We start from the raw sequence: 13,544 nt of genomic DNA on the forward strand, positions 1-13,544 counted from the left end.
ATGTCATAATTATATTGGCACTTCAATACTGAATAATTCTGATTTAGAATCTACGAGTTAAAAATCGACTATGGACATTGCATTTTAAAACGGGACTTTGAACGGGCAAAGTCCCTAACACATGCACTGTCAATCATACTTGTTTATCAATCCAATTTAACCGCACGCACAAAGCTTGGAAGTACAAGCATGGTACAAGACGCGCTCATGTTCCCGCCAACACAAAGGATGCATAGTTGTGTACCATGTTGTTATTAATGGTAATCACAAGCCAGATCCATTTAAAAAAGAATTACATCATGGCCAATTTTAGTAGGCCAGAAATCCGACAATCTCATCCACATACAGCCGTGTTAAGCATGCAAACCGCAATCCAAAGTCAGTAGTCCACTTGGGAAGCTAACAGAGGGGGTACGGTGACTGAAAAGATCAGTTGTGAAAATCTATCAATTGTGCACAAATTAATTAAATCAGAGTTTTAAGCTTAAATGCAATAACCAGAATATGCACAATGGACAAGTGGACTACGGAGTAGTCTACCACAAAATGGACTATAATTTAGCCAAATTGGTCTATCACTTGCTAGAAAAAAAACCCAACAACAAAAAACTCTAGTTTTTAATGAATTCCGTATTAATTAGCAAATCACTGATAGTTTAAATTTTCATATGCATCGAAACATGCATCTCTTACGTTGCAGTAAAAAGAACTGCCGTTACAATAATGGCTGTGATAGTCAACACGATACCGAGTGTTAAAATAATCCTTTCAATAACAGAAGCAACTTTTTGCCAATCAGATGTATAATCCCTGCGACTGCGCAGATGATCTTCAGCATAGCGTAACACATCTCTTTCTTCTACATTTGCAAATATTCCACGCCCATATTTTGTCATCTTGATATCATCCCGGATATCACCATGTTTCATTTCGCATGTTTCTGATGAATCGGGTAATGTTGTCAACTCTTCGTTGATGTAAGGCTCTGGTTCCTGGTTTATGGCGATGGTCAATGGCTGAATACAGGTTAATTTACAGAGCCACTTAGGAACGGGTCTGGTTTGGTCTTGATGGTAGAGTGCTGCTACAAGTACACCAGACACGATGGATAAACATCCAATCAGAATCATCGGGGTGAAATAATAACCTGTGATATGTGTAAATTATTCAAGAGAAAATGTATGAATCTGAATTTGTTTAAATATATTTTCTGTAAAAGCACGATACCTTATAAAAAGTCAGCGAGAAAATGTTGTGAGTAATGCTGAGAAAGGAGTCAACTGAATTTTTGGTTCTAGGAAATCAAAGAGCACTGTTAATGTTCCGATCCCGAGGTAGGCCCTAATGTTGCAAAAATGTAAGGACAAGTTTGAGGTAATCTTGAATTCTGTAATAAGGGTACCGGGTTACCCGCCCGAAATTTACCTCGGGTACCCGAATACTTCATTACCGGATAGGACACTGACTTAGAGGTAATGTGTTATAGAAAGGGATCACTTTTAGGTTATCAAAGGGTAATGTTGACAGAGATGTTGAGAAAAAGTAATTTGTGAGGTATTTTTACTATTTTAATAGTAATCATTTTCACTCCTTCTCAGCAATTAAAATAGTTGAGAAGGAGGTCAATTTGGGAGAATCGTTAGGCAGATAATTTGAAATAATGTTGAGAGAGGAGCAAGGTTAGGGAAATCATGGAGCAGATCGTTTGCGACAATACCCAGAAACGGGCTAGTTTTGGGGGGACTTATCGTGAAGATCTTGTCCAGTTGTGAGGTAATGCTGAGGTAGAGGGACGTAGCAAGGGCTTTTTCTGGTGATCGATCTACTCACCAGGAGCAATAAAATGAGGATAAATAATGAAAGGAAGGAGGGACATTACAGAGGAGGGGGAGAAGGAAGAGTAGACACAAACATGACAAGCGGTGTAATCAGAAGAGAAAGAGGGTGGAAAATGTAAAAAGAGTTTAGATGAAGCAACATTGAAAAATAGAAAGATGGACAAATGAGAAAAGAACAATGGAAAGATTATACTTCGAGGAAATTTACATATTATCACGCCCAGGCAGAGCCCTGGCTATGAAAAATCATAAGAAAGTGCAAAGGGTCAGGTTTAGGAAACGGTCGTTGTTCGTTGACATGATCGGACAAACAATAATGCTTACCTAATATCGGCATATACGAAGGTGGAAGTGAGTCTGTTATCAACTGTTGGAATACAATCAACGCAAGCAAGTTGGTGATGCCAAGGGATACCTTCTCACCAGATTCAGTTGGGAGAATAAAAACCAACAGATTAAGCAAAGAGAGCAAACCGCATGGAACGATGAAACTAAGCACATGGAATAAAGGTCGTCGGCGAAGGCGTATTGTATACACAACCTCAGAATACATCCTGGAAGTAAAAAATCAGAATAAATCATGTTGCAAGTAAACAATTGATATTAACTATATTACAGATTGTTTTTACAAAACCAATAGATTAGTGGTGAAATGATGGTAAAACGCTCACCAACTGACGTTTCATCCGTCTAGATCAGTCGGATTTCTTCAGAGTTGTGAAGATCTGTTACGACGGAAACCAGTGTTGCCAGTCCCCATGTCGCTTTGTAGCAGAGGGTTGTAGATTTTATTACGAGTCGTACTTGACTCAAGGCCAAAATCACCTTTTACCCGAACTCACACGAATGCACAACACAAATACACTGTTCGTTTAAGCTAACAAAATCTAAGTCTTTAATTGAAACCAAGTTTCGTTTGGTACAATATAATGACTACAAATGCACATATACATTAATCAAATATAATCACTCTTTATCTATTTTGTACTTAGCCAGCATTCCTCTTCTTGGTGATCATAAAGTTCTTGTAATGTTCTGGACGACTGATGTAATATATCCCTATTCACTTGTCCTGCGACAATCAGCGAAGTCCTTTGTACACTTGCATTGATAACTCCTTGCGTATAAAATCCTTACACGAAAATGGTGTTCTCCAAACACGTTTACAACTCCTTGCGCAATTATCCTATACTAAACTCCTTGCGCCATCCTCCTATGCTAAACTCCTTGCGCCGTTCTCCTATGCTAAACTCCTTGCGCCGTTCTCCTATGCTAAACTCCTTGCGCAGTTCTCCAAATTTAATTCCTTGCGCTGCTTTCTCAAAATTTGGTGCTATTTCCTCCTTTCACACAATATCTTCAGGAAGCAGGACTGCGATGCAGTTGTCCCCACTTATTTTGACAGTTGCGTTGAATCAAAATACCAGACTTCAGCAAGTCGACAGAAGAATATATTTCCTTTCTTGGAAGAATAACGTTCTTTGACGTATTCTAGATCTTCTCCGACAACACTGGTAAATAGTAGTACTTTGACTACATAAAATATTTCTGGTTTGTAATTTCCTTTCTTTCAAGGAATTGGACTGTAAGCATAGCCCAGATCAACACTATCAACTGACAATAATAAAGGCTATTGCAGCCTGTCAGATCTGTATCCAGGTGATAATAATTGTAACAAAATTTCATAAAGTCGCCTCTACAATCCGCAGTAGACCCTGATGTCTTACTTTGGTCCATTTTCGTAGCTCCGAAATAATAATCATAATTTCAGTCAAGGCTGAACTTGTAGCACTGTAGGAATCCTCCATGGCCACACTTTGTAATACTCTCTGAGTACCCAGCTTAATTATTATTGATCTCTCTTTTTTGAGAGATAACTACACCAACCACATTACAATCACATCGATACAGGTCTGCCTAGAATTATTATTAACATTGTGTTTTATCCCCCATCTGGGATTTTCCCAATGTTCTAATCATAGACATAAACATTTCACCTAACATCACTTCCTGTGGGTTTTTCCCACTTATGTCATCATCTTTCTTTACAGTCTCAGGGATTTCCCCTTGACATAAATAGTCTTGATAAATGATGTTGTTATTGCAGTCATCTGGGTTTTCCCCATGATGTCATAATAAACAAACTATTGCATGATTAGAAAGGTAACTTCCCCTATTTCATGACATACAATTATATACAGGGTACATCACAATACTACTCAGATTGTAGGTGCCCTCGTCTCGGTTCAGGTTGTTCCTTAGCAATTTGCAAAATTGTTCCTTAGCAATTTGCAAAATTGCTAAGGTCTGTTTCTGTCAAGTTCTTTGTTTCTTTCTTTCTTTCTTTCTTTCTTTCTGTCAATCTTATAATGAGCCACCGTAGCCATATGCTTTGAGCCATGTTGACCATATTTGGTCATTAGGACCATTGGGTGGGGGACAAATGAAACATGATCAACTTCAGGTCAAAGGTCATCCACTTCCGGTCAATGGTCAAAACGTGATTTCACTAAAATGCTACTCCTTCCACAAATTACAAAGCACAATGATGGCACTTGGGTACATGCATCAGCTATACCCAGTGTCTAAAAGTTATTGTCCAGAATTGGGGTCAAAGGTCATTAAGGGGATACTTCCGGTATATGACCAAATACCCTAAAATGCTGCTGCTGTCGCAAATATATATAGTACAACAATGTTACTTGGTCATCAGGTCCAATAGCTGGTGGCACAAATGTCACATGACTAACTCAAGGTCAAAGGTCATGGAAAGGTCAATATGGCCAAAAGTGATGTTTCCTGTTATTTTTACTAAAACTGCTACTCCTTACACAAATTACACAGCAAGATGACGTCACTTGACACATGCATTAGCCTTGAGGTCAAAGGTCATACGAAGGTCATTATGGCTGATGTGATTTTCTGTTCTGTTACTAAAAATGCTAAGTCATTCCACAAATTATAATATAGCATGACATTACTTGCATACATCCATTGGGGTCAAAGGTCATTGGGGTTAAAGGTCATGTAGGTATTACTTCCGGTATGTAGCAAAATACCTTAGGAAGTCGCACTATAATAGCGCATGATCAAAGTTGCACAGAACTATTTACATGAATATTGAATAATTTTTGGTTTATATCAAAATGATTTCACATACTGTAATACTATGGAAATTAATTATAATTAATGATTATAATAATACTACAAATATCTGTTTATACAAAGTCATGTATATTCCAATGAATCATTGAATTATACCAATATACTGGACCTTTTGAACTCGCATATGCTATAGGTGAGCTAACGAATTAACCTTGGTCTTTAGTCAAATTCCAAAGTATTATAGTGCATTTCAAATAAAACCTCTCAGTAAAATCAGAATAATATACTACTGCTTACATGCATGCATGTTATTTAGCTGGGCTAATTAGCTATAGGCCTAGTTAATTAGCTATTGCTAAGGTCGCGTATATGTGTATGCGCAATTAGCTCTAGTTATTCATTCCTCTCCTCCAGATCCATATGGATTACTTTATCCATCGCTTGATACATACCTCCTTCTTATCAATAACTCTCGACTCCTCCCAGTTAATTACATGATTACTTCTTGCTGCATGGTCAGCAACAGCTGACTTATTTTGTTCGCTTTCAGAAACTTTGCGTTCTGATCTGGTGTATCATTTCTGGAACAAGCTCTGTCCACGCGCCGTCCAGTGGCGGCACCAGGATTTTTTTTTTTTTTTTTGGGTGGGGGGATGATGGGAGGGGGAGGCAAAGTGAATTTGGGGGGGCAAAATCGACAAATTTTGCGCAAAATTGCCGAAAAAAGTGGAAAGTAACGTAATTTGTGTTTTTTGACTCAAAAGTGTGTGTATGGGGGGGGGGGGCAAACTTTAGGGGGCAATGCCACCCTCCCCCCTCGCAGCGCCGCCACTGTCCACGTCCATTTTATGTTCAGACAGTTAAATGCCATATTGTCTACATGTTTCACCTATATAAGTTGACTTACAGCCACACACAACTGGCTGTATCCAGAGTTTCCCTTTTATTTTTTGGATGTAGCAATAGACGTCTCAAAGTTGTATATGTGGTTTCATGGCCGTTGTAATGTTATAGCAATAGCATCGGCCCTCCTTAATTTGCAAGCCGCGCCTATGGAAAAGGTATGTTGATGACGTTTTAGAGATAATCAACAAAGATGGTGTTGAAGACTTGACAAACCATCTCGATCAGATCGACCCAAAATGAAAGTATCAAGTTCACCTATGACCAAGAAGAACAAGGTCAGATCCCCTTTCTTGATACCCTAATTATGGGTAAGGAGGATGGCTCAGATAAGTTATTAATGTACAGGAAAAAAATCACATATGGACCAATATCTTAATTTCACTTCACATCACCCTCTCCACCAAAAGTTGGGGGTGGTTCGCATGGATAGAATGGATAAGATAGTAAAAGAAGAGAAAGACAGAGAACAGGAAGAAATTAAAATTAAGACAGCTTTGAACAATTGTCGTTATCCGGATTGGACAATCAAAAAGGTCAAAGATCAGATGGAAAACAAACAAACAAACAAACAAACAAAAAACCAACTAAGAATTACAATAACACCGACACTCCAAAGAAAATACGTGCAGGGTTAAAAGAATACAAAGAAAGAAATACAACATTACCACGGCCATGAAACCACATACAACTTTGAGACGTCTCTGAAAAAAAAAAAAATAAAAGGGAAGCTGTGGATACAGCCAGTTGTATGTACGAAATTCATTGTAGTGGCTGTAAGTCAACTTACAGAGGTGAAACAGGTAGAAAATTTGGCATTAGACTGTCTGAACATAAAAAGGACGTGGACAGAGCTTGTTCTAGAAAATACATCAGATCAGAACGTAAAGTTTCTGAGAGCGAACAAAACAAGTCAGCTGTTGCTGACTACGCAGCAAGAAGTAATCATGTAATTAACTGGGAGGAGTCGAGAGTTATTGATAATGCGCCTGTCACACTACACCGAATAGGCCTTCCGTACAAGAAACGGATGGTATTTTAGTAAATCCGTTGTTGTTCGTCAATGATCGTTTTATGTCCTGCTATCATCCGCCAAATGCGTTTCGTGTTAGGTGATGTTCGTTAAGTCCGTCGGCAAGTTTTGTGCATGTACAAAACTTGAAACGGAGTGTACCGAATACACATGTTCGGTATTTATCCGATGTGTGTTCGTATGGTGCTGCATATTGCCGGAGTTTGTTCGCTCTCCTTTCGTTCATGTTCGTTCTTTGTTCGTTGCACTCGGCCCGTGTTCGTTGCAAATACGTTCCTGTGAGGCCTTCACCACCGGATAACATATTTTTGCATTCGGCGATGTACGTTGACCCAGACCGTCTTATTGTCACACTACACCGGATCGGTCTTCCGTATAAGAAACGGATGATATTTGAGCAAATCCGTTAGTGTTCGTCAATGTTCGTTTTATGTTCTTCATATGTCCTGCTATTATCCGCCAAATGCGTTTCGTGTTAGGTGATGTTTGTTAGTCCGTCGACAATACGTTTCAAGTTTTGTGCATGCACAAAACTTGAAACGGAGTGTGTCGAATACACATGTTCAGAAGTTGTCCGATGTGTGTTCGTACTGCTCTGTATATATACCCTGGAGTTCGTTATTCTTTCGTTTATATACCGCAGGTGTTTGCAAGGTTTCGCAGGCGCTTGTGCCGGATGTAGGCCTATGGCGAACATGTGCATCGATCATGGGGGGGTGAATTTCTGAAGGGTGTGTGACGTAATATCATATTTCCCCCAGTACTTTAGTGACTGACAAGTAGAAAGAAGTGGAAAGGAGAGAAAAAAGAAAAGAAAGTGAGAAAAATTTAAGAGAGACAGAAGAGAAAAAGTTAAATTGCACGTAATTTAGTAGGCCTATGCATGTAAGTAGTATTGAGGGAGGGCACTTTCTGAAGGGTAGAGGACGCAATATCAAATTCCTACCAGTTTTAGTGATTGACAAGAAAGAAAAAAGAAGAGAAAACATGGAAAAGGTTAAATTGTACGTTATTGAGTAGGCCCAGGATAGTAGTAAGCGTAAGTATAGGCCTGTGATTATTATAGGCAGTGCTTAATTTAATGTGGTTCCTTGGCCCAAAAGCCTGTGACAAATGGCTTCAATTGGGCCTTCATTGTCCAAAGGTTTCTCACCTCTATTGCCCCCGGACGCTGGTTGCCCTGATATATCAGATTTGTAGCCCTTTTGTACTTATTAGCCAATATTTGACCATTTTCGTCAAAGTTTCCCCCTTAAAAGTTGTCTTTCCCCACTTTGTTCACCCTCTGAAAAAGTGCTTGCTACGTCACTGCCTCTAAGGGGTCAAAAACCCTCTCAAACACCCTCTCCTCCCCCACTTTTCTGATAGGGTGGACGTCTCTGTTGGTGCCACATGCGATGGATTCGCCGGTCATTTGTCGGACGTTGAACGATTGAATATAAAACGCCTGCAGGATTATTAGCGACCACAACGCATAGAGAGACGAACGGGAATCGGACCCCCAAATCCGGTCATTTGTCGGACGTTGACCCCAAATCCGGCCATTTGTCGGACGTTGAACGATCGAATATAAGACGCCTGCAGGATTATTAGCGGCCACAACGCATAGAGAAACGAACGGGAATCGGACCCCCAAATCCGGTCATTTGTCGGACATTGAACAATCGGATATAAGACGCCTGCACTTATTAGCGGCCACAACGCATATAGAGACGAACGGGAATCGGACCCAAAATCCCACCGAATCTAAAATATTTTTGTATTCGGTGATGTACGTTGATCCAGTCCGTCGTAGTGTGACAGACCTATAAGGAGGTGGTACGTACAGGAATAATAGACAAAGGGATAGGCATCCTAGACTGCTGCCCTCTGTTGAAATATGTATCCTAGGTCTAGACAATAGGCGGATTAGCGGCCATTTTGTCTTCGACGTGATTTTATTCACGTGTCCTTATACTTTAGTACACAAATATACAAGTTAACAGGTTTACAATATTAAAATTATATTTTGAATAATCAATTATATTCTGTAGTAAATCGATCAAATGACGGTGATTGTTCAGGTATTATATGCTTGATAAAATTAAACTGTCTGACCAGCTAGTATTCTCCTCCGCCGTCAGTGTGATTCCAGACATTCCACGTACCGTGTTGAGAAGGTGGAGGAGACTAAAGCTGTATTAACGAACACGCATGCGTTAAAAATGATGTAGTTTAAGTCAAACAATAGAGTGACGTAGTTTCCGGCATTGTTCCTATGCACTTTCACCCTCCTGGTACGTATCAAGCAATGGATAAAGGAATCCATATGGATCAGGGGGAGAGGAATAGCAGAGCTTCACAAATCTAAAGAAATCCGAATGATCTAGACGGATGAACCGTCAGTTGGTGAGTTTTTTACCATCATTTTACCACTAATCTATTGCTTTTGTAAAAACAATCTGTAATATATGAATAATAACAAACCTGATGACTCTCTACGCCTGTCTACACAATAGACAACGTTATCTGTAAAAAATCCTCGCAGTAATTTTGATAATCATTTTTTTTTCTTGGTTATAAATTTGATAGACTTTAAATTTCCACAAGCCTTCCATCCAACGCAATTTATTATTATCTTGCTGTTTTATACATAATTAATGCGCCAATTTGGTTGTGGAAAATCCGAATAAAGGACAGGCAGGAAAGACTCCTTATATGGTTCCCACTCATTACAAGCCTTGATTTTAACACTCAGAACATGTCTATTACTCAGTATTACCCAACACTGACGTCAGGATTTTGGAACCGAGGGGCACAACTCAGTGACGTAGCCAGTGGGGGGGGGGGGGCCGGTGCCCCCCCGCTCGTCATGGCCGTCGGTTCATGTAAGGCCGTCGGTTGACGGAGGGCGTTGGTAAAAAAAATTGGGTTAACAATAAACTATTTTTTTATCCAGGATGACAGATAAGAAAAAAGGGGAGAATTATGAATGATATTGAATTTTACATAAAAATTTTGTGTTTTTATGTTGGTACCGTCTATAATCCTTTTTTTTTTCGTTTTTTTTTCTTTTCACTTTTTCAAACCATCCAAAAAAAATTTGGTGGCCCTATAAACTATGGCCGAATTATGGCCGAACGTTCAACGATGTTGAACAGCATACCCAGTGGCGTATCCAGAAGGCCCTTACCCCGGGTGCCGCACACAGGATGGCGCCCCTAACCCCCCCCCCCCCCATCCACACACACACACACCACCCGATGCAGTCATGTCTACAGTAGAATTCATCTCGACCTTTGCAGGACTTAAACCCCATTAAAAGCTATTAAACCAAGATAACACTCATTGAAACAGCTCAACTGATTAAATCGGATCTTCTCTGGTTGTGCACATGTGTCTGTTTTATATGTGCGATATCGCTATGAGGTGCTATAATACAGCTTCAGTTGGGTAACTGATTATAAAGGAAACGCAAGGAAACAATGGTATGTGGACCTTTGTTCACGAAATGAGACAATGGCCTGCTTTTTGTTAACCAGCATTCTTGAAAATGAGCAACATAATGATTGTTGACTTAACACGGTTTGGAAATAATTTCTTCATATTTTTGGTGTTATCTGTCGTTTACATATCCTTCCTAAAACACAAAAGTGCGACTATTTCCAAACACCTAAATTAGCTAAAAATTTAGGACATGTTACAAAACTATATTTTCTAGAATTTCATAGAATAGTTTAAATGTAGCTTGTACCGTTTTTTGTGGCATCCTTCAGAACGGAGCGGTCCGTTACCAATATAACTCAATATTTTCGGTCAAATCTCCATTCAATTAACACGGGGAGTTGGCTAGCTATGAGCTAGCTATGCTTTGCCCTCACTCATATTCTACGAAAGTGCGACTATTTCTGAACATCTAACCTAGCTGTAATTTTAGGTCATGTTATATTTTTGCTAGAAGTTTGGAGAATAGTTTAAATATTGGCCGGTTATTTTTCACACAGTGATGTTAACTAGGCAAATGCAATATACTTCTAACATACACTATCTGTAAAGGTCGCGCGTCAATGGTGAGAGCACTGTGCATTGTGTATAGGAAAACGGATAGTAACTGCAGTATGATCATTTGCGGATGTATTGGTCCAATTGTAGAAAAATAATTATGAAAATGTAAAAAATGGCCACGTTTTGGCCATCATGCCGCGCTTGGGCGACGCAGGGGGTGTTCCCCCCTAGAAGTTGGACAATTTTACCGAATGGTGCATCATTCTTACTTGTTTATCTATACGCTGGTGGTGTCTATGTGGGGATGTTGCCCCCAGATAAGTGAACAATTATGGCAAATGAAGGTCCAAATTGAAGCCATTTGGTGCATAATTTCGGTGCATCATTTTTACACTATTATCAATGCTAACGTTGGTGGAGGAGGCCATTTGATATTGTGTTCCCCCCATCCAAATATGTGGAGGGGACATGAACCCTGTCCTCCCGGGATTGACGCCCATGGTGCATGGTAAAGAATATGTAGACTTTCGCGGGGACTTTCGCCTCTCGAAAGGGGCGCACAATCCATCAGGGGTCGCTGACGGCGCTATATGTATTGCTATACCCTCTAAATTTTGGCCTTAAAGCTGTCTTTCATAAGGATTACTTTTTTAATTCGCAAGAGGCGCAGAAAAATTTAAGATTTTTGCCGCTTGCATCATGGAAGGGGCTCCAACAGTGGCGCCCAGGGCTAAGGATACATAATGGCTCCCAGGGCAGTCGCTAGACTATTTTCCCAGCGGGTGTCGAGAAATAAATTTTGCTGGTACAAGTATATGGCCGGATTCATCTTTTACCCTTGGCAACATGATTGCCACCCCAGAATTACTTTACCGAGAAAAGCGCGCGAAAAATTGCAAAAAATGCCAAAATGAACACAATTGAGGAGAATTTTGTCCTAAAATCCCGCCAAAGGAAGATGCTTATAACTTTTGGTTTATTCAGTCCCAGTATTTTGATCCAGCTCATGAGTCGAGTTTTATGATTATTCCAGGCATCAGAAGAGCAGCCCTAGCAATCATATTTATGGTTTACATAATAGAAAATGATGGATTTCATTTTTGAGATTCGTGATCGTATTTTGAAGCGTGATATACCGTTTTCCACTCCATCTTTTCTCCTGGTTACAAATCTCGATTTACCGCCATTTATAGGTGTCTGACAAGCGTTTTTCTTTCCTCCCTCCCTCCCTCCCTCTACTTTTGACCTGGCTACAAGCCGCCCTCCTCATATGTGCCGCCCCACAAGCCGCCCACCTTCACCAACATTTATAACGTCTTTTGTACTTTTCCGCCGCCATCCTTTCTCTTGGTTACAAGCCAACGTGTGCCGCCCTATAAATAGGTGGCTAACAAGCGTTTTTCTCTCCATGCACTTCTGACTTTTTTCCCTTGTTACAAGCCGCCTTACTTGTGCCGCTCCAAAGCCGCCATAGGTCTACTTCTGTGTGCTGCCCCATAAGCTACCCTCCTTCTAGTGCAGGCCCATAGTCATAAACCGTGATCTGGGCTTTTCATCCACTCTTTTTCCTGGTTATGATGTGCCGCCCTTTAAAGATGACCAACAAGCGTTTTTCTCTGATCCCTCCTCACTTTTGTCCTGATTACAAATCGCCTTCCTTGTACAGGGTGTCCCAGAATGATTTATACCGAGAAAGATGGATTTTTTTAGGTATGAACGGCATTTCTATTGGTCATATTGTTTTGCATCTTTTAGTTTTACATATATTTAGCTTTCTCAGATTTTTTAGATTTTAAAAATTGGACGTTTCTAGTAGAAGTTAGAGAGGATTGTGTAAAAATGGTGAATTCCAAGTTTTGACAAAGCAATCTATTTTGAAAATCTGTAAAATTACTAACCGTTCAGCACAAAGTTATTTGGAAAATGTTATGCAGTATATTGTTGTGTCCTGTCCTTACTTCTACTGAATAGGCGATATCTATCGTTTATTTGTGATGTTACGAAAGCAATCATTGTATGGAATAAAGGATTTGCTACGCTTGAGTGACCTTAAACTATTCTTTCTTTGGCGGCAGTTTTTGAAGCCAATTATTGCGGTGTATGAGTTTTAACATTTGAAATGCCGGCAGAGATGGATTTTTCATAAAAGTATAGAGAATGTTCGTCCTTAGTGTCACAGCATGCATTTATGTCCACAGTAAATTGGCAAACCCACAGCTACGTGGCGAATATTTACTGCGGAGTATGCCTGAGGAAGTTATATCCTTTGTAATAATGACATTTTTGGGTAAAAATTGGGGTAAATGGATTTATTTTCTTCAGTTTGACTCACACCTCTTGATACTCTTTATTATCATTGATGATAGTTAAATCCCGTACCCACGTTTTTCACTAAAAACTCCGGGCACCTCATACATGTACATATAGATTTTTTTTATGAACTCATGGTTCGATACTATACTTAGGGATGCACCATTCGATACTGGGGGGGGGGGGTAGGAAGTTGGGGTCAGGGAAAGAATTTTTTTTCGCCGGCGAAGTTTTTTTTTTGCCGCTTTTTTTTTTAATTTCATGCATTTATACACAGTTAGGTGGGGAAAGTTTTTCTTTTTTTTAGTGTTGGTAGGTAAAGTTGTTGTTTTTTTGCTCATGTAGTGGGTGAAGTTTTTTTTCAAAAACTT

General features: G+C 39.8%; 1 protein-coding gene across 1 annotated transcript in view; it reads right to left on the reverse strand.

Annotated features, from left to right (window-relative positions):
• Positions 1-645: 645 nt before the first annotated feature.
• Positions 646-13,544, reverse strand: part of LOC140138363 (neuronal acetylcholine receptor subunit alpha-7-like) — a 34,570-nt gene continuing 21,671 nt past the window's right edge. Inside the window, exons 6-7 of the mRNA XM_072160271.1 lie at positions 2,163-2,392; positions 646-1,147 (exon numbers count right to left, since the gene is read on the reverse strand). Of these exons, the coding sequence (XP_072016372.1) occupies positions 690-1,147; positions 2,163-2,392 (688 nt within the window). The 3' untranslated portion in view covers positions 646-689. The remainder of the gene's footprint in view (positions 1,148-2,162; positions 2,393-13,544) is intronic.

Source organism: Amphiura filiformis, chromosome 17 (genome assembly GCF_039555335.1).
Source record: "Amphiura filiformis chromosome 17, Afil_fr2py, whole genome shotgun sequence".
Taxonomy (NCBI): Eukaryota; Metazoa; Echinodermata; class Ophiuroidea; order Amphilepidida; family Amphiuridae; genus Amphiura; species Amphiura filiformis.